Genomic DNA, 20544 nt, shown 5'->3' with positions numbered 1-20544 from the left:
CCCGCTCCAGAGTACAGGCCTCGGTGTAACGCTCATTCCTTCGACGATAAACGCGAATCCGACCATCACCCCTGGTGAGACTAAAACGCGACTCGTCAGTGAAGAGCACTTTTTTGCCAGTCCTGTCTGGTCCAGCGACGGTGGGTTTGTGCCCATAGCCGATGTTGTTACCGGCGATGTCTGGTGAGGACCTGCTTTACAACAGACCAACAAGCCCTCAGTCCAGCCTCTCTCAGCCTATTGCGGACAATCTGAGCATGGAGGGATTGTGCGTTCCTGGTGTAACTCGGGCAGTTGTTATTGCCATCCTGTATCTGTCCTGCAGGTGTGATGTTCCGATCCTGTGCAGGTGTTGTTACACGTGGTCTGCCACTGCGAGGACGATCAGCTGTCCATCCTGTCTCCCTGTAGCGCAGTCTTAGGCATCTCACAGTACAGACATTGCAATTTATTGCCCTGGCCACATCTGCAGTCCTCATGCCTCCTTGCAGCATGCCTAAGGCACGTTCACACATATGAGCAGGGACCCTGGGCATCTTTCTTTTGGTGATTTTCAGAGTCAGTAGAAAGGCCTCTTTAGTGTCCTGAGTTTTCATAACGGTGACCTTAATTGCCAACCGTCTGTAAGCTGTTAGTGTCTTAACGACCATTCCACAGGTGCATGTTCATTCATTGTTTATGGTTCATTGAACAATCATTGGAAACAGTGTTTCAACCCTTTACAGTGAAGATCTGTGAAGTTATTTGGATTTTTACAAATTATCTTTGAAAGACCGGGTCCTAAAAAAATGGATGTTTCTTTTTGAGTTTATAATTGACATTTTGACTAAAGTAGAGAATTGTGTGATGTACAGTCAATATTTAAGATGTAGGCTGCCGATAATATCAGTTTGTGATGCAAGGAATTCCAATAAACCTGCTGCAATGTCGCCACCTTAAGGAAATAAGAATTTTAACTCAATTCTTGATGAAAAGCTTTATTCTTTGTTTTTAGAGACAATACATGTTGTAGGAACAGTAGGTGATAAAGCATCCCCTCCCACTGAAAATTGCAAAAATATATATTCCATTTCCCTTTTTCCAAGGAGAGGCTTCTCGTCTGCCTTATAGACTGAGAAAAGTGTGCAAAGGAGGAACCAAAAAAAGAAAACATTAAAAGCAATAAATAGTTACACAAATGTTCTCATAGGTAGACTGCAGTGACATACTGGACGAGATTTCATTTCACATTTCTTTTGAGACGTTTAATTGACCAATATCAACAAAGTAAACGCACCAGCAAAAGCAAGACAATTACCTTAAAATAATCTTAGAGTTGTTTGATTTGTAAGCAGTATTCAGATGAAATTTCAAGAGCACATTGTGGGTGTCATAACAGTTTTTAAAGGACCTTTAGCCACGAAGCTGTAGACCTACACATGAAAAATACAATTTGGGGACCAATAATTTGAGTGCATACATTTGATTTCAACTGCATGTTATGCAATAATATCAATTATGAAAGATAAGAACATTATGTAAACACCAATGTGACTCAGAGTTTCCTATTAGAAGGCACCTAGCTAACTCCTGCATATATCACAATTTGCACTTATTCAGATGACCAGCCTCTATTGCTCAGTCCAATACTGGACACAGAGACAGTGGTATATATGCTGGTCTCATATCTGATCATGTGCTTTCCAGAATACCACAGTAGCATACATTTCATTTAGGACATTTAGAATTCAACATTAAAAACTAAACCAAACTGTGACAGAAGAACTCTGACATTTACATGTCAGTGATGAATCTGGTCAAGTCAAGCACTTCTGACAGACCTTTCACATAGACACTTATACATAGCTCTTGAACCAGGTGGTTTGTGACAGTGGTGCAGAATTGTACTGGATGAGAAAAGGCCCTTAACACAATCACAATAATTGTTTCTACTCTATTCATGATTATCAAAAAGATCCACAGACCACTCATATGGATGAGGGAAATGAACAGAAATGAACCTATGACAAACACAAAAAGGATGAGGGGCTCTATTCAATCTAACGCTGAAGCATTATAGGCTGCATTACAGAAATGTAAAGGTCATTTCTGATAGAGACGACATATGCAGCGATTACCATAACTACAGTCTGCACGAACGCTGGAACATTGCCTTTAAAATGTCAATCACTCTGTAATGTTGACTCATTAACCTGGCTGATGTGACCCACGTGACTACACAGCGAGCTGTGACTCATCGATGTTAGTAAGACTAAGGACTCACATGGTAGAGAAGGAATACATATACATTGTATTCTAACACAAAAAAAATGCTCTGACATAACGTAATATTGAACACATCCATGAACTTAAATTCAGAATTTCCTTAAACCTAAAAATAAGTGAACTAAAATACGTGATCCTGAAACGTGTATATGCAGATAAAAAGTATAGAAAATTCATATCAGAGACATGGAAATGTGTGATGGGTATGTTAAGGCAAAAATGAACTTTATCTTCCCATTTACACCCATCTTAAGACAGCAATTAAGTAGCAAGATTGTGTACACTGACAGTCACATCGACTTCAATACTGCGTTTAAGAGTAGTCACTGTATCTGATATATATATATATATATATATATATATATATATATATATATATATATATATATATATATATATAAAAACACACACAGTACCAGTTAAAAGTTTAGACAGCTGCTCATTCAAGGATTTTTATTTTTACTATTTTCTACATTGTAGAATAATAGTGAAAACATCAAAACTATGAAATAACACATATGGAATCATGTAGTAATCAAAAAAGTGTTAAACAAATCAAAATATATTTTAGATTCTTCAAAGTAGCCACCCTTCGCCTTGATGACAGCTTTGCACACTCTTGGCATTCTCTCGACCAGCTTCACCTTGAATGCTTTTCAAAAAGTCTTGGAAGCATTTCCCACTTATGCTGAGCACTCGTTGGCTGCTTTTCCTTCACTCTGCGGTCCAACTCATCCCAAACCATCTCAATAGGGTTGAGGTTGGGTGATTGTGGAGGCCAGGACATGTGATGCAGCACATCACTCTCCTTGGCCAAATAGCCCTTACACAGTCTGGAGGTGTGTTGGGTCATTGTCCTGTTGAAAAACAAATGATAGTCCCACTAAGCGCAAACCAGATTCAATGCAGAATTATGTAGTAGTGGTAGCCATTCTGGTTAAGTGTGCCTTGAATTCTAAATAAATCACTGACAGTGTCACCAGCAAAGCACCCACGATCTCTTTGCAGCAATCGATCATGAAGGCCTGATTCACACAGTCTCCTCTGAACAGTTGATGTTGAGATGTATTTGTTACTTGAACTCTGTGAAGCATTTATTTGGGCTGCAGTGTCTGAGGCTGGTAATTAATGAATGTATCCTCTGCAGCAGAAGTAACTCTGGGTCTTCCTTGCCTGTCGCAGTCCTCATGAGAGCCAGTCTCATCATAGTGCTTGCTGTTTTTTGCGACTGCACTTGAAGACATTTTCCGAATTGACTGACTTTCATGTCTTAAAGTAATGTTGGATTGTCATTTCTCTTTGCTTATTTGAGCTGTTCTTGCCATAATACTGACTTGGTCTTTTACCAAATAGGGCTATCTTCTGTATACCACCCCTAACTTGTCACAACACAACTGATTGGCTCAAACACATTAAGAAGGAAAGAAATTCCACAAATTATATTTTAACAAGGCAGACCTGTTAACTGAAATGCATTCCAGGTGACTACTTCATGCAGTTGGTTGAGAGAATGCCAAGACTGCAAATCTGTCATCAAGGCAAAGGGTGGTTACTTTGAAGGATCTCACATATATTTTGATTTGTTTAACACTTTTTGGGGTTATTACATGATTCCATGTGTTATTTAATAGTTTTGATGTATTCACTATTCTACAATGTAGACTATAGTAAAAATAAAGACAAACCCTGGAATGAGTAGGTGTGTCCAAACTTTTGACTGGTATTGCAATCATGTATGCATGTAAGTAATATAGCTCTCTACAAGCCACAGATAATGAACTGTATGAAATCCCAGGTAATGATACATCCAGAGAGGCTAAGTTAATGTGGTCCAGTTTGTTGAAAGGCATTCACTCCAACACATCCATATGTTGGAATGGAACATTCACCGTTTCAAACGGAAAATAAAACTGTCCTATCTTGGCAATCTATATTGTTTGTGGAGGTGAAATCTAGTGAACTGCTACAGCAACACAATGAAATGCCACAGTATTGTCCTACAAAGCAGTGTCGACAGCAAGAGTGAAGAAGTTCACACACATCAGAAAATAGATCTGTGAGATCTCATCTTTGAACAACAGGATGGACAATCTTATTTAGGAGGCCCTGAATCCGGTTGGAATCAGCAGACACAAGCAGCTTTAAGGCATTGCATTTAATCACTGCATGGACGCAACCCTATGTTTCTTGCTGGACTGAGAATGCATTCACAAGCAGAAGCTGATAAAAAGGGCTTCAGGAAGTACTGTTAAATGCTCTGGTACTCCACCCAGTCTCACAAATGTAATGGACTATTGATCGAGGTAATAAAAGATTTGTTAATATTGTATGAACTTTATTACCATCAAAGGTTAGAGCATACTGGCTCAAACAATGAAAACCATTTACTCTAAAAGGATAAGTAGGTAATAGAATGCCACAACAATCTTGACAAATGTTCTATTAATTGTGCTTGATTGCTCTTCTTATTCAGAATAGTGTTCTTTCAGTAACGATATAGTGTTTTAAAACAGAAATATGGGAGTATACTGTATGACTATGATGGCACTTTCCTCTATCCTACACATTTCAGGAGGCAATTCCCCTTGCCCATATTTGATGAAGCAGAAAGCCATAATTACTGCCAACAGGAACCACAGACTGAATGTGATGTTTGGGTTAGAGGCAGATGTATAGGATGTTTGACTGGCATGTCCGATTAATGACATGCACTGCATCATTAACTTTAACAAAGATCAATTATCATCTCAAACAGTTAAGTTCATGTTCATAGATGTCTAAAATATTTCCACAGAACATTATGTTTAGGCCACTCCTACTTTTTTACAATATTCCTCTTAATATCTGCTGTTCAGCGGCTCAGCATACATAGTTTACCTTCTTTTTTAGATGGTCTACATTTTGTATTTTGCCTGGGACATCACCAATGGCAGGGATATGGCCTATGAGGCAGTATTTCTCTACAGCGCTTTAAAACATTAGTGAAATGTTTCTGTAACGTAACAAACAGTATGGTTATAGAATGAGATATACGTTTCAAAAGGTCCTAGTGATTAACACTATCAATAGTTGTAGATGTTTTCGGTTTATCATGTGAAAAGTAGAAAAAAAGTCTATGCAAATAATGTATTCCACAATGGAAGAGCATTACTAATACTGATTGAAATGAACAACAAGTTCAAGTGTACTTTAGATTGTGACCAATTGGAGCATTTACCAAATAAGTTTTTTTGTTAATTACTTAGCTAATTGTCAAATCATGTACAGTATTTTTCTTTGTAATTTTGCATTGTTTTTTTTAAAACTATGGATCAATACCTGAAATGCTGATGTTTAGGCCACGCCTACCTTTTTACAGTTACAATATTCTTCCTCTTTATAGCTCCTGTTCAGCATACATAGTCTACCTCCTTTTTTAGATGGTCTACATTTTGTATTCTGCCTGGGACATCAACAATGGCAGGGATATGGCCTAGAAGTCACGTCTAAGGTATTTCCACAGAACATAAAATATCTTCCAGTTTTCCCTAATCTTAATCCAGTGATTACAACCCTCTCTATAGGAATGAAGACTTTATATAAGTATTTTACATCTATACATTCAGTGAAATAGCAAACAACAAATTGTACTGGGTACTTAAATATAGCATTGATAGAAGACTGGGTATGAAGAGCATTTGTTCTTATCTGTCCTTATGATTGTACCATCAAACCAATATGCCTTTGTGTGTAGTCATGATAATAGACCAAACGATAAAAGCATTTGGGCAGGAGAGTTCATGTACATTTTGCATTATGGGTAGAAAAAGGAATTTGGCTTCAATTGTGTCATCTTATGATTTATACACCACAACAAATTCCAGTCATTACAACCCTCGCCCTCAACAACAAAAACATGAAAGGGTTTCACTTGCTCACAAGTTGCTGGTCTTGGCCCACTTCATATAAGAGAACATCGCTCCTCTCTCCCATCAACACTGGGAGGAGTGAAGTGAATGTGTGATTCATATGCGATTCCAGGTCACTCCAGGACCCAGGCTTGGCTGGGCAGTCTTTTGGTCCACGGGGAGTCTTTTGGTCCATTGATACAGTAACACCCTGTGGCAGCAGGGTGCAGGCCAGTCACTATGAAGGGGCCTGGGTACGGTCATAGTCCAGGATCAGACCTTTGATGTGAGAAAGTTTCTGATGCAGATACTCGCATCGCTTCTTCTCTTCCCGGTAACCAGGGAACTTCTGTAAAGTCAAGGCAGAGGGGTGTCAGAGAGCTGGCATTACGGTGACATGGTCAAGGCAGAGGGGTGTCAGAGAGCTGGCATTACGGTGACATGGTCAAGGCAGAGAGGTGTCAGAGAGCTGGCATTACAGTGACATGGTCAAGGCAGAGGGGTGTCAGAGAGCTGGCATTACGGTGACATGGTCAAGGCAGAGGGGTGTCAGAGAGCTGGCATTACGGTGACATGGTCAAGGCAGAGGGGTGTCAGAGAGCTGGCATTACGGTGACATGGTCAAGGCAGAGGGGTGTCAGAGAGCTGGCATTACGGTGACATGGTCAAGGCAGAGGGGTGTCAGAGAGCTGGCATTACGGTGACATGGTCAAGGCAGAGGGGTGTCAGAGAGCTGGCATTACGGTGACATGGTCAAGGCAGAGGGGTGTCAGAGAGCTGGCATTACGGTGACATGGTCAAGGCAGAGGGGTGTCAGAGAGCTGGCATTACGGTGACATGGTCAAGGCAGAGGGGTGTCAGAGAGCTGGCATTACGGTGACATGGTCAAGGCAGAAGGGTGTCAGAGAGCTGGCATTACGGTGACATGGTCAAGGCAGAGGGGTGTCAGAGAGCTGGCATTACGGTGACATGGTCAAGGCAGAGGGGTGTCAGAGAGCTGGCATTACGGTGACATGGTCAAGGCAGAGGGGTGTCAGAGAGCTGGCATTACGGTGACATGGTCAAGGCAGAGGGGTGTCAGAGAGCTGGCATTACGGTGACATGGTCAAGGCAGAGGGGTGTCAGAGAGCTGGCATTACGGTGACATGGTCAAGGCAGAGGGGTGAAGAGTATATGGTAAAAGATGATCTGATCCTAATAAGATTAATATCACTGGTATAAGTTCAAGTTATTTGTGATATTCATACAGGCTACAGTAGACAAGACCGGCTATACAATAATTAAATTATATTTCCTGCTCATGTGTTACTTACTTTCTTATACTTTCTGTATTTCTGCAGTATTTGCTCCTCCATGAGCTGTAAGGGTGGAAAAATAGAAGACATTTAGTAAGTCCTTGAAAGTACATCAAACCAGGTCTTCAACTGTTTAACCAGAAGTGTTTTGTGTTGTGTGAGTGGAAGTGATGTCAGTTCCTTGCTCATACCTTGTATTCCTGTGTACCGGGGGACAGAGTGTTTATCTTGGAACCCAGCTGAACAAACATCTCAGTGATGGTACCGATCTGGTCGTGCAGGGCCCTATACTCATCGTACTCTGCACAGAAATCCTGCTTGTACTGTTGTCGCTGTTCTGAGGCTGTGATGGTGTTGTACTTTCTGGAAAGAGAGACCAACATCTTGTGAGCTGTCATTTCAACAACCAACGTGGAAATAGAAACATTCATGGTTCTTTCCAGAAGGTGGCACTGCAGATTAGCAGAGTGATGGCCTATGACTCCCCAATGATTTCATAGAGATTTAGAAATGTAAGACAGATACTAATAATTAAGTGCTTACATTTGTCCCATTTCACGTACAAGTGTGTATTATACACGTGTGAATTGGACATTTGTTTTTTGCATATCCCACTCCCCTTGAGATACCCTCAGAGAGTGGGGTCACGGCTAGGGATCTGCCATTATAGATGGCGACACTGGAGCAATTAGGGTTAAGTGCCTTTCTCACGGGGACATCGATGCCTAGTAAATTTTCGATTACTGGCCCAACGCTCTTAACTGCTAGGATACCTGCCGCTCCTAGATTATTTGTTTTCTAAGTCACTCTCTTATTTATTTTTTAACACAAAACATAAAAATAAAAAACAGCATACAGGTGCACACAAACATCAATGACATCAGACTCCCCCCATGGCCACATGGCCTCAAACTGCATCATTTTGTTTCTCTCTATCACCCACACACTTTCAACATTTGACCTTTCCATTGTGTGGAGGATTGGTTGATTTCCAGTTTAAGTAGACGTTTTTTTCAAGATGATTGACAAGACAAGTATCGTCCAACACATTGGGTCTCACTACTCACTCAGATGCATGTATTGAAATATGCAGACAGATGGATTAAAAGTACATTTGCATTGTAATACTTCTGACAGACAACTTTCTAACTCCGCTCATAACTTTTAGACTTCATAGCATTCCCAGAAGGACTGGATTATTGAGTCATTGTTAGTTTTACACTTATTAAGACATGACTCTGCCTTTGTGCTGTAGGATTTGTAAATGTTGTCTCTTGTATAATAAATTCTACACATTCCCATTAACTGTTTCCTCCAGCTTGTGCCAATATCAGTTATTTTTAAGTCTTGGTTCCAATAGTAAAAAAAAGAAAAAAAAGAGAGATTGTCAGTCGGATAGGCTGCAAGGTTTTGTATATCTTAACTACACTACATGACCAAAGGTATGTGGACACCTGCTCGGCAAACATCCCATTCCAAAATCATGGGCATAAATATGGAGTTGGTCCCCCTTTGCTCCTATAACAGGCTCCACTCTTCTGGGAAGGCTTTCCACTAGATGTTGGAACATTGCTGCGGGGACTTCCTTCAGCCACAGGAACATTAGTGAGGTCGGGCAATGATGTTTAGCGATTAGGCCTGGCTCGCAATTGGCGTTCCAATTTATCTCAGAGGTGTTCGATGGGGTTGAGATCAGGGCTCTGTGCAGACCAGTCAAGTTCTTACACGCTGATCAACAAACCATTTATATATGGACCTCGCTTTGTGCATGGGGGCACTGTCTCGCTGAAACAGGAAAGGGCCTTCCCACAAAGTTGGAAGCACAGAAATGTCTAGAATGTCATTGTATGCTGTAGCATTAAGATTTCACTTCACTGGAACTAAGGGGCCTAGCTCGAACCATGAAAAACAGCCACATACCATTATTCCTCCTTCACCAAACTTTACAGTTGGCACTATGCATTGGGGCAGGTACCGTTCTCCTGTTATCCACCAAACCCAGATTCGTCCGTCAGACTGCCAGATGATGAAGCATGATTCATCACTCCAGCGAACGTGTTTCAACTGCTCCAGAGTCCAATGGTGGTGAGCTTTACACCACTCCAGCCGACGCTTGGCATTGCGCATGGTGATCATACGGTTCTGTGCGGCTGCTCGGCCATAAAAACTCTATAGTGAGGGTTGCAACCGAGGACAGACAGTTTTTATGCACTACAGACCTCGGCGGTCCCATTATGTGAGTTTGTGCGGCCTACAACTTTGCGGCTGAGCCGTCGTTGCTCCTAGACGTTTTCACTGCACAATAACAGCACTTACAGTTGACCGGGGAAGCTCTAACAGGGCAGAAATTTGACGAACTGACTTGTTGAAAATGTGGTATCCTATGACGGCACGTTGAAAGTCACTGAGCCCTTCAGTAAGACCATTCTACTGCCAATGTTTGTCTATGGAGATTGCATGGCTGTGTGTTCGATTTTATACACCTTTCAGGAACAAGTGTGGCTGAAATAGCCGAATCCAATAATTTGACTGACCCATATATATACACACTGCTCAAAAAAATAAAGGGAACACCAAAATAACGCATCCTAGATCTGAATGAATGAAATATTCTTATTAAATACTTTTTTCTTTACATAGTTGAATGTGCTGACAACAAAATCACACAAAAATTATCAATGGAAATCAAATTTATCCACCCATGGAGGTCTGGATTTGGAGTCACACTCAATATTAAAGTGGAAAACCACACTACAGGCTGATCCAACTTTGATGTAATGTCCTTAAAACAAGTCAGAATGAGGCTCAGTGACCTCCCTACAACGCCTGGGCCAACTCCTGGACAGTCTGTGGTGCAACGTGGCGTTGGTGGATGGAGCGAGACATGATGTCCCAGATGTGCTCAATTGGATTCAGGTCTGGGGAACGGGCGGGCCAGTCCATAGCATCAATGCCTTCCTCTTGCAGGAACTGCTGACACACTCCAGCCACATGAGGTCTAGCATTGTCTTGCATTAGGAGGAACCCAGGGCCAGTCGCACCAGCATATGGTCTCACAAGGGGTCTGAGGATCTCATCTCGGTACCTAATGGCAGTCAGGCTACCTCTGGCGAGCACATGATGGGCTGTGCGGCCCCCCAAAGAAATGCCACCCCACACCATGACTGACCCACCGCCAAACCGGTCATGCTGTAGGATGTTGCAGGCAGCAGAACGTTCTCCACAGCGTCTCCAGACTCTGTCACGTCTGTCACATGCTCAGTGTGAACCTGCTTTCATCTGTGAAGAGCACAGGGCTCCAGTGGCGAATTTGCCAATCTTGGTGTTCTCTGGCAAATGCCAAACGTCCTGCACGGTGTTGGGCTGTAAGCACAACCCCCACCTGTGGACGTCGGGCCCTCATACCACCCTCATGGAGTCTGTTTCTGACCGTTTGAGCAGACACATGCACATTTGTGGCCTGCTGGAGGTCATTTTGCAGGGCTCTGGCAGTGCTCCTCCTGCTCCTCCTTGCACAAAGGCGGAGGTAGCGGTCCTGCTGCTGGGTTGTTGCCCTCCTACGGCCTCCTCCACGTCTCCTGATGTACTGGCATGTCTCCTGGTAGCGCCTCCATGCTCTGGACACTACACTGACAAACACTGCAAACCTTCTTGCCACAGCTCGCATTGATGTGCCATCCTGGATGAGCTGCACTACCTGAGCCACTTGTGTGGGTTGTAGACTCAGTCTCATGCTACCACTAGAGTGAAAGCACCGCCAGCATTCAAAAGTGACCAAAACATCAGCCAGGAAGCATAGGAACTGAGAAGTGGTCTGTGGTCCCCACCTGCAGAACCACTCCTTTATTGGGGGTGTCTTGCTAAATGCCTATAATTTCCACCTGTTGTCTATTCCATTTGCACAACAGCATGTGAAATTTATTGTCAATCAGTGTAGCTTCCTAAGTGGACAGTTTGATTTCACAGAAGTGTGATTGACTTGGAGTTACATTGTGTTGTTTAAGTGTTCCCTTTATTTTTTTGAGCAGTGTATATATATATATATATATATATATATATATATATATATATATATATATATCCTTTTCTGACTCAAATCAGATTCCCTCAATATTGCGCTGATGTCCAAAAGATTTCAAATCGAAATTTCGTGATATGAAACTTAAGTTACATGCATGTAATAATTTTATAATCTACATTGGACAGACTAAAATTGCATCTGAATTCTGTAATGGAAATTATGTATTTCCTATTGTAATTTATGGTTATCATGGCTTTAGTTTTCCATGTGGACCAATTTAAAAATCAGTGAATTACGAAAAGCTATCCAAGGATTGTTCCATTCGGTTGTGTTTTATGGGAGTGATATTGGCTCATGTAGAATAAGTACATTTTTTCCCCATATTGTTATAGTGTACTTAACTAGGAAGTTCTTAATGTTCTTAGCTTTAGCCTTTGAAAATAGACACGTGAAAAGATAAGTATGTGCATTTTCAATTTGTACGCATTGCTCTTCTTTAGTGCATTTAACGATATGGTCGCAAGTAAACACCTTGGATGGCGAGTTGATACAATTCCAAGTCTGAAAGGTAAAAACACACTCAGACTTAGAAAGATGTAAAACCTTCCTTTTTGTTTTATGAGTTGTATTTGCCTATATCAAGTCTGTTATGACCGAGTAAACTTTTTTAAATAATGTCTTCGGTGGGGTAATTGCTATTACCGGGAATAAATATACAAACGTTGGGAGCCATATCATTCTGAAGAGGTTTATTCGACCTGGAGGATTGTTCCATTTAATTAGATATGTTTTCATATTGTTGAGTAATGGGATAAAGTTATTTTTATACATTTGTTGTTACTTATTAAGCATCCTAAGTTTGTGGTCCACTTAAAGGATTACTGTAGATCATGAGTTATTTTTTTTAGTTGCCATAATTTCGGGGGTTTTCCATATTCATTTTATATCTTGAGATTTTAGAGTATTCTGAAAATATTTTTAGCAAGGGGGGGGCATTGAGTTTTCAATATTGGTCAGGTATATCAGAAGATCTGCAAATAAGTTTTGTTTATATTAATATTTTCCAATACTGATTCCTGTTACATTTGTGTCCTGTTTAATTCTTTCTGCAATTGGTTTAATTGCCAGTGGAAACGGGAGGGGGGAGAGAGGACATCCCTGTCATGTGCCCCTTTCTAAAGCCATTTCATTAGATAATGTATTATTTGTGTATATTTTTGCTTTAAGACATTTATATAACATTTTTATTAAATGTATTATTTCAGCTTGAAAGTTACTAAAGTTTTGAATAGAAAGGCCATTCAAGATGTTTGAAAGACGTTTTGGCCTCAACAGCCATTATTGATCTATCGATATCATGTTTTTTTGCGTATTGTATGTATTAAACTGAAACATGTTCTTTAATTTGCGTAAATGTTTTATATACCCTGTCTGGTTGATAATACTTTTGCCATTGTACTGCTTTTGAGCTTTGTTATTATTTTGTCAATTTATAAAATGTATGGGTCTGTAATCAACAGGGGGTTCTCCAGATTTTCCTGGTTTGATATAACTGAAATAACTATTTGATACACGGAACTAGGAAGCCATTTGTCATTTGTGTAAATAGTTTGGCGCACATTTGGCCCAGCATCGTCCGGGTTAGGGGATGGTTTGGCCGATGTAGGCCATCATTGTAAAATAAGAATGTTCTTAACTGACTTGCCTAGTTAACCTTTTATTTAAGAATATATATAGATTTATTTTAAAAGGCCATTACTTTGTCCCAAAATGTTAAATAGAATTCTATGGGAAAGTCGTCCATTCCTGATGCTTTTCTCCACGCAAATACTTTAGTGTCTAATATTTCATTTTGGCTGATCTTTGTTTTTAGTGATTCTTTTTTTGTCTACTGATAAATGCTTCAGGGTTGTTGAGTCTAAGGCTGTAGGATCAGTCCAAAAGTTGTTTAATTTTGATTGATATAGATTTTCATAGACGCTTTTAAAATGGTCATTAATCGCATTGATTCTAAATAACGCATTTGTATTTTTCATCTTTTAAAATTGTAACTGGTTTGGCATGTATTCATTTTGTGAGGGCTGCGAGATGTTAACCAAGCTTATTTGCCATTAGTTAATATGCTTTATTTGAGTTTAACCTGTAGTTGTTGGCTCTCTACAAAAGTAAAATGTCACTGCTTAAGTTCAGACATTTAATTTTCTTCTTTACAAGAAGTGTATTTTGAATGTTTTTTTAGTTTTTTTATAGTGATTTCTGGGCCTCCCAAGTGGCACAGTGGTCTAAGACACTGAGGCATCACTACAGATCCGGGTTCAGGTCCTGGGCTGTGTCGCAACTGGCCATGACTGGGGGACCCATGAGGCGGAGCACAATTGGCCCAGCGTCGTCCGGGTTGGGGGAGGGTTTGGCCAGCTGGGCTGTCCTCGTACCATCGTGCTCTAGCGACTCCTTGTGGTGGGCCGGTGCGCTAGCTTCGGTCACCAGCTGTACAGTGTTTTCTCCGACACATTGGTGGGACTGGCTTCCGGGTTAAGTGAGCAGTGTGCCGTGTTTCGGAGGAAGCATGGCTCTCGACCTTCACCTCCCCCGAGTCCGTACGAGAGTTGCAGCGATGGGACAAGACTAACTACCAATTGGATATCACAAAAAATGGGGGAGAAAAAAGGTGTAAAAGTACAAAAATAAGCACTGTGACATCTGGTCATGTAAAATGGGCTTTATAAATAAATGTGATTGAATTTGATTGCTACAGTAGATGGCAGCATAGGCCTCTCCAACCAAGCTCCTCTTGAAATATTCAATTTCTCATAGAAATCTTTTTTAAACTCTTGCAGGAAAACCACATCTGCTGACAATCTCTTTAAGTGTTCAAGAACCATATGCTTTTTTTTTTTTTTTTAAATGTATGGAGCCTGTGCACATTCCATGTAATAAGTTGGATACTTACTTGTATAAAATCAAAGTTAACCTTGTCTGTTCTGTCGGTCATTGAAGAACTAGATATAACAATTCAGCAGACATTCCATGGAATGGGAGAGTCATAATATGAATACATAGTCATTATATACATTACAAATACAGTATAGATTGTGTGGGCATGTGGGCTGAGCAGACATTTAACAGAGAATACACAAAAAACAAAGCAAAGGTGTTATTTTTAGGGATTTTAAGCTCCAACTCATCTCCTAATGTACCAAGATTATGTAATTTATATATTGGAGAAAGACAACCACTTAAGTATTGTGGTCAGTTTGTATTGCCTTGTAAATTCAATTAAAGTATAGTGGATGATAGGTCTCTACTTGGGGAGAGTGAGTCCACCAAGAGACTGAAGTGAGATGAGTGGAGGCCCCACACAAAACTGTCTGTCTGATGCCCTCCCAGTCACCTCGTCCCAATTTCTCGGATAGAGCTCCTCTCCACTCTCAACAATAGCCACCATTGAATCTTAGCTATAATAATAATAACTCGACATACTCTCCTAATCTGTCCAGAACCCTTATTTATTTTACAGCAGGTTTGCAAGTCACAAAAAAAAATCCAATTACATTGTTATATAGTTAAATCCTTCCGACTCTCTCCCAAGCCCATTCCTTTCCAACTCCCCCTCCCAGTCCCCCCCCCCCCTTTACCTCACCCAAGCAAAGCTTGTCCCAGCCTCCCATCCAAGTTTGCCCCAACCTCCCATCCTTGCCCACAAAAGCTAAGCTTGTCCTTCCCTATCTCCCACCCTTGCACATCCAAGCCAAACTTGTACCAACCTCCCAACTTTTCCCACCCTTCCTACTGCTCAGACACACTTACACCCATCCACTTACTCATCCATTCTCATTATTTCCCACCCAACATCCATCCTGTATCCACACACCCATTCTCTCCCATACCTACTCACCATCCCTCACACACCTACTCACCATGCCTCACTTTTCCCACACACACACACCTATTCACCATCCTTCACTTTACCCACACTTTCCCTTTTGACTTGTCTTGTCAGTGTCCATGTAGCCCATTGGCGTTGGCTACTTATGTCGTTACTTCATAGAGGAAAACAATTACTTGGAGAAAGTATAGGTTGTATTGGGGGAGGGGGAAAGGATATTGTCTCAACTTAAGAGAAGCTTGTTTTTTCCTACTTGACTAGGGATTCACCGGCGCTTATGAATTCCATCCTTTGCGTTCCCTTCGATACCCACAGTACTGCCGGGAAGCAGAGCTGAGACTTGATCCCCTTTTTCTCCAGTGTCTGATCGAAATGTATTCCTTCGTCTCTCTCATCCTAGTTGACAAGTTGTAGATTACAATGATTGGGTATTTAGCGTTCTTCTGTCTTCTGGTGATAGATTCACATCCAGTTCCTCTGATATCAGTTTGACCACTTAGCTGGAAAGGTCTCCTTTTTCCTCATCTTCCAGTGAGGACAAAATACTCTTTCATCCAATTCATCTTCTGAATTCTGAAACTTGGTCTCCAAAAGGCTTGTTTTGTCGTCTTGACCGTTCATGTGCACGTCTTGTTTGTGTGTGACTGACACGACAGCATCTATTGTCTTTTTGAGCTAATCTCATTTTGTAATAACAGATTGTAGCAGTTTGTTTTGTTGTGCATTGAGAGCGTTTTAGCCATGTTTTCCTAGATATCCTTCAACTGTTCATTACACGAATTTGCATCTCCAAGCTGCTCCTTATCTTTTCCTCCGGGGAAGCCATGGCTTGTTGGACTCGTGTCACCGCGCCACTTTACCAGCTGATTGGGTGGCTTTTGTACATCACTGATCGCTCACACTCACCCAGTTGCTTGGGGATATGTTAATTTATCGATTTTAGAGGCTTGATTTAAACTTTGTCTGGTTTCAACATATAACATATAGCTAGCTACTCACACCCCATGCGTCCTATCGGTACGCGCTTGCGCCTCATCTTTTTAAGTCGTTCTCAGTGAAGCTGTGCTATTAATGCACATTTGACAGACCATTTAAAACTTCAAAATGTTCCACTATTTATGTGAATGTTTTCAAGCCAAATCCAGACCTTTTGGAACAAATCACTTTCCTTTCACAACAAAAGTGACTAAAGTAGTAATACCATTAAACATAAACATTGGAGCAACAGATGGCAGAAACGGAAACTGAGACTGAGACCTGAGACCACATACTGGTTTCACTTGTACCATGTTTACAAAATGAATGGGTTTCACATAACTTATCAACCTAGAAGTACAACTCAGCAACCCAGGGCAATTCTGGAGAACTTGTCAATGAAGCAGTGTGTTTAAACTTACATTAAAAATTCGGGCAGCTCCTCCGGTGATGTACGAGTGACAGGTGTTTTAGCCCCCTCATTGTCTGGAGATAAAAACAAGCAGAGAGAAAAAAAAGTTCATGTAATCTGCCAATGCAAATGTGATAAAACTCATATCATACCAAGGCTGATGGAGTCGTTTATCACTACTACGGATAAGAGACCTGCTAACAAGGCAGGCAGTGACGCCAGAAGCGCCCCAGATTGGGAGTCAGAGCAGCCTGCTGACTCGATGGACCGTGGGTCACCCAGCTGTTCCACAGAATCATCTACACACTAGCCAGGGAAAGGGATGGGGGTTGCTAGCGGAAGCTTCATACACAGCACCCTTACCACTGGAAATTCTCTTCAGATCATTGATTTGTCGCCACTCTGTTTAAAACCTACAGCAATTCACTGTGAGCCGTATATCTAGATATGTCACCTAAACTATTGGGGACCGATCCCTTTGAAGTTTCAAAATACTTTTCTAGAGCAGGTTGTTTTTTTTACTACTGTAATAAATATGGGTTAGGAAAACAGACATCTTGACTGGGTTTTTACTACTTTGCAAATGGAAAGTTTTAAGGACAGTGTTTATGTATACGGAGAGTGTTTATTCGTATTTATACAAATACTGGGCAGTCTTTTCTGTAATCTTGTTGGCTCAAATACACTGATTAGATGGTTATTGTAAATGATTAAACTTCTGATTTCAATGCGGTCATAGACCAGTGGTGCTGTAAATATATCCTTTGATGTCATTACTGTATCATTATCAACATGTTCTGTTTCTGCTATCATTATAGTCAACAAGGCCTCAAAATGATATCATTTAGTTGAAAATTACATTGGGAAAGAGATGATGCCTGTCTTACCAGTGATGTTTTCCTGGTTCTGTTTCAGGTCGGGACTGTTCTCTATCCAGTCCTGTTTTAACCGCTTCCTGTCCTTGTCTTTGTGCTTCTTGGACTTCTTCTTTTTGTGCTGGCCGTTGGCTAGCTGCTGGTCGGTGCAGATGGAGGGCTCAGTCTGTGGAGCCTTGGGGCTTGGTACTGCTAGGCCTGGCTCTGTCCTCTCCAGCTTGGGAATACTGGAGGAGCAACCCAATTTATGCCTTGTGTAGAGACCATTAAGGCTCTCCTGGACGTGATTGTTGGTTCTCTCAAACTCTGTTTTAGTCTGTACACTGGTGTTGCCTGGACCAGATGAGCTACGGGCTCCAAAGGTGCCAAGCTGTCCATTGGAAGGAGACTGCAGAGATAAACTGTGGTCTAATAGTCTTTGCTTCTTGGGGGTCTGATAATCAGATAGGTCGGAGGGCACGGGGCGTTTCTATGAGAAGGGTAAAGAAGAGGTTTTACCTGTAATACAACTTAGCGAAGACCAACTTACCCTACATTTGAAAGGAATGGCTCCTCTACATTAAAACATCATAACTGGCTCCTGAAAATGTCAGTGACTGAACTGCCTCCAGCACTCCAATGAATAAAAAGCAGATGCTACCAAACCAAGCAACTTTCCTCTCATTTCTCCTTTACTCAAGCTTATTCTGCAGTCAAAAGGCATGACACTATTCAAACATAAATTATTTAACCCCTGAAATGAATCTGTGCATTCTCTTATTTCTAATCAATCTCAAGCTTTTAAGAAAAACAATGAGTAAGGGCAGGATGTAGGAATTCTTTTAGAGTTAGGTAGGAGAGTATTTACCACAGAGGGAGTCTTGACCGGGCTGAGTTGTGACGGAGAATCCGCAGGGGTTTTGTGGAATGAATGGTTTGACTGGAAACTCTTCAACTGGCTACTGCTGCTCAGTGGCTGCAGTTTCCTGCAACATTAAAAGGGGAAGACATTTTTACTTTGCTATTCCGTTTATGTTAGGGCAGATAACCCAAGCTTAACTCATTTTTTTGACAGATTTATTATGTTTTATTCAACGTGTAGGTCTAATCCGGAATGCAGACTGGTTAAAAACTCATTTTAGCTGGTGTCAATTCCACAATTTACCACTGGCTAAATCTATGACTTTTAAAGGCCTATTTACTCTGTTCCATTTGTGTAATCCACTGTCTTATCAGCCCAGGCAGGGAAGTTACACACTTTATCTCCACTATATATAAAAAAAGCATCTAGACATGATCTCACATTTCTTTTAGACTAACATTTAGTTTTCAACAGCGGAGATTTGTATAAACATTGCGGTCAGTCTCCGATATTTGCAACATTGTTTCTATATTCAAATTCAATCTTCAGCTGTCCCATAGTAATGTTAAACGTGTCGGGAGTCGGGACAGGCAGGCAGCTGTTCTCATCCCGTCGAAATCAGCATTGTTCTTTGTATATATCCATACAAATTATCAATAGAAAACATGAAAAATGAAACAAAGTGCAGCTAGTTTGCCGTCGTTCCAGTTTCAGTTTGAAGTGATTGTGTTAGCTAGCTCCTCTGAACAACAGCGTGCTAACAAGAGAGCACATTTCCTACGGCAGGCGAAATTTATTTGAGTACATCCATAACAATGTCACTAGAAAACAGCTTAAACAAACGCAAATGCAGCTACTTCGTTGTTATTCTGGCTGCACTAGTGTTTGACGTGGCTGTAAATTAGCTCGCTAGCAAGCAAGGGATAAGAATGTTGCCAGTCAGGATGGCAGTGGAACATTCAGAACGAACGACTGGGTCCATAGATACAGAACATAACGACTGAATGAGTCTGGCAACCAAACCGATAGAACGCCGCTTGGGTAGCAACCCTAGGTGTGTGTTGGGACTATATCTTGTGGAAGAATTAAATAGTATGAATAAATTAAAACATGTTATATGAAAATATGTAAATCATTATTTGAATATGTTGGTAACTGGTTGTATAAACGTGAGAATGCCCTCGAAGCCGGTGTTTGGAGGATATATTGGCACGGTTTGCCGGTCCTCAACTTTTTCTCGGGCCTAACACCCGTGCCAATATATCCTCCAAACACTGGCTCCTCTGGCATTATCACTTAAGTAAATAATGGTTCAAACTCCAATTGCAATTGCATGGTTTACAGAGAAGTGAGCGAGGTGGGGCCATGTTAACAGAGGAAAACACAACACAAAACAGGTTGAACCGGTTGGTTACTGCAAAGTCCACCTTGACGCAGCTGTTCACATGAATATTGCATTAGAACAAATAGACCACATTGTCAGACAGATGTTACACTCCCATTATCTACACTTGACCTCAGGGTGAAACTGACACATTTTTCAGCATGTTTCAAAGTGTTAGGCTGTTTGTAGTGTTTCTAGGTTACAGAACACAGATTACATCTGCAAGAGGCAGGCACTAAGACAGAGCGGTGTCCAGTCACTTCAGTGAGGAGAACAATGGTGCCAGATGCAGGCTCTGTTAGGCCAAACACTCCTCTCTCCACTGGCAATCTGCTTCCTCCAGCTCCTTCCTCACAGAAACCTCACTGGAATCAGAGTTCCATCATACCTCCCACAGCAGCCACATGACCTTTTCAACTACATGATCAATGGAATCTCCTGGAAGCACCACTGGCTTTCAGGACATTCCAGACATGAGACCCTCTGACAGACTAGGCTTCCAGCAATATGGTTGCTTTCTGGGATAAACTATAAGGAAAGGCTCTGATATCGAAAACAATTGTTGTTTTTTTAAACGGTCATACACTGATGAGCCACATCAACCTTACCTTGTACATGCAGCAAAACAACATGTCCACTTCCATTCAGAGCTCTCTTTAGAACATCTGAGTAGTGTAAACAGAATGAAAACAATAAGCAGGCA

General features: G+C 41.2%; 2 protein-coding genes across 3 annotated transcripts in view; both read right to left on the bottom strand.

Annotated features, from left to right (window-relative positions):
• tmem253 (transmembrane protein 253) overlaps positions 1-20544 on the bottom strand; it is a 224515-nt gene that overhangs the window by 154367 nt on the left and 49604 nt on the right. The gene's annotated exons all lie outside the window — the stretch shown is intronic.
• The window catches only part of LOC110521325 (RNA polymerase II elongation factor ELL2), a 53874-nt gene continuing 34291 nt past the window's right edge, over positions 962-20544 (bottom strand). For both annotated transcript variants that reach the window (XM_021598821.3, XM_021598812.3), the window contains 6 exons: positions 18464-18581; positions 17629-18085; positions 16752-16815; positions 7639-7810; positions 7466-7510; positions 962-6501 (listed from right to left, as the gene is read on the bottom strand). In XM_021598821.3, the coding sequence (XP_021454496.2) occupies positions 6391-6501; positions 7466-7510; positions 7639-7810; positions 16752-16815; positions 17629-18085; positions 18464-18581 (967 nt within the window). In that variant the 3' untranslated portion in view covers positions 962-6390. The remainder of the gene's footprint in view (positions 6502-7465; positions 7511-7638; positions 7811-16751; positions 16816-17628; positions 18086-18463; positions 18582-20544) is intronic.

Source organism: Oncorhynchus mykiss, chromosome 1 (genome assembly GCF_057628025.1).
Source record: "Oncorhynchus mykiss isolate SJ-2025 chromosome 1, ASM5762802v1, whole genome shotgun sequence".
NCBI lineage: Eukaryota > Metazoa > Chordata > Actinopteri > Salmoniformes > Salmonidae > Oncorhynchus > Oncorhynchus mykiss.
The sequence above is the reverse complement of the archived record's forward strand: the minus strand, read 5'-3'. Positions and strand labels throughout refer to the sequence as shown.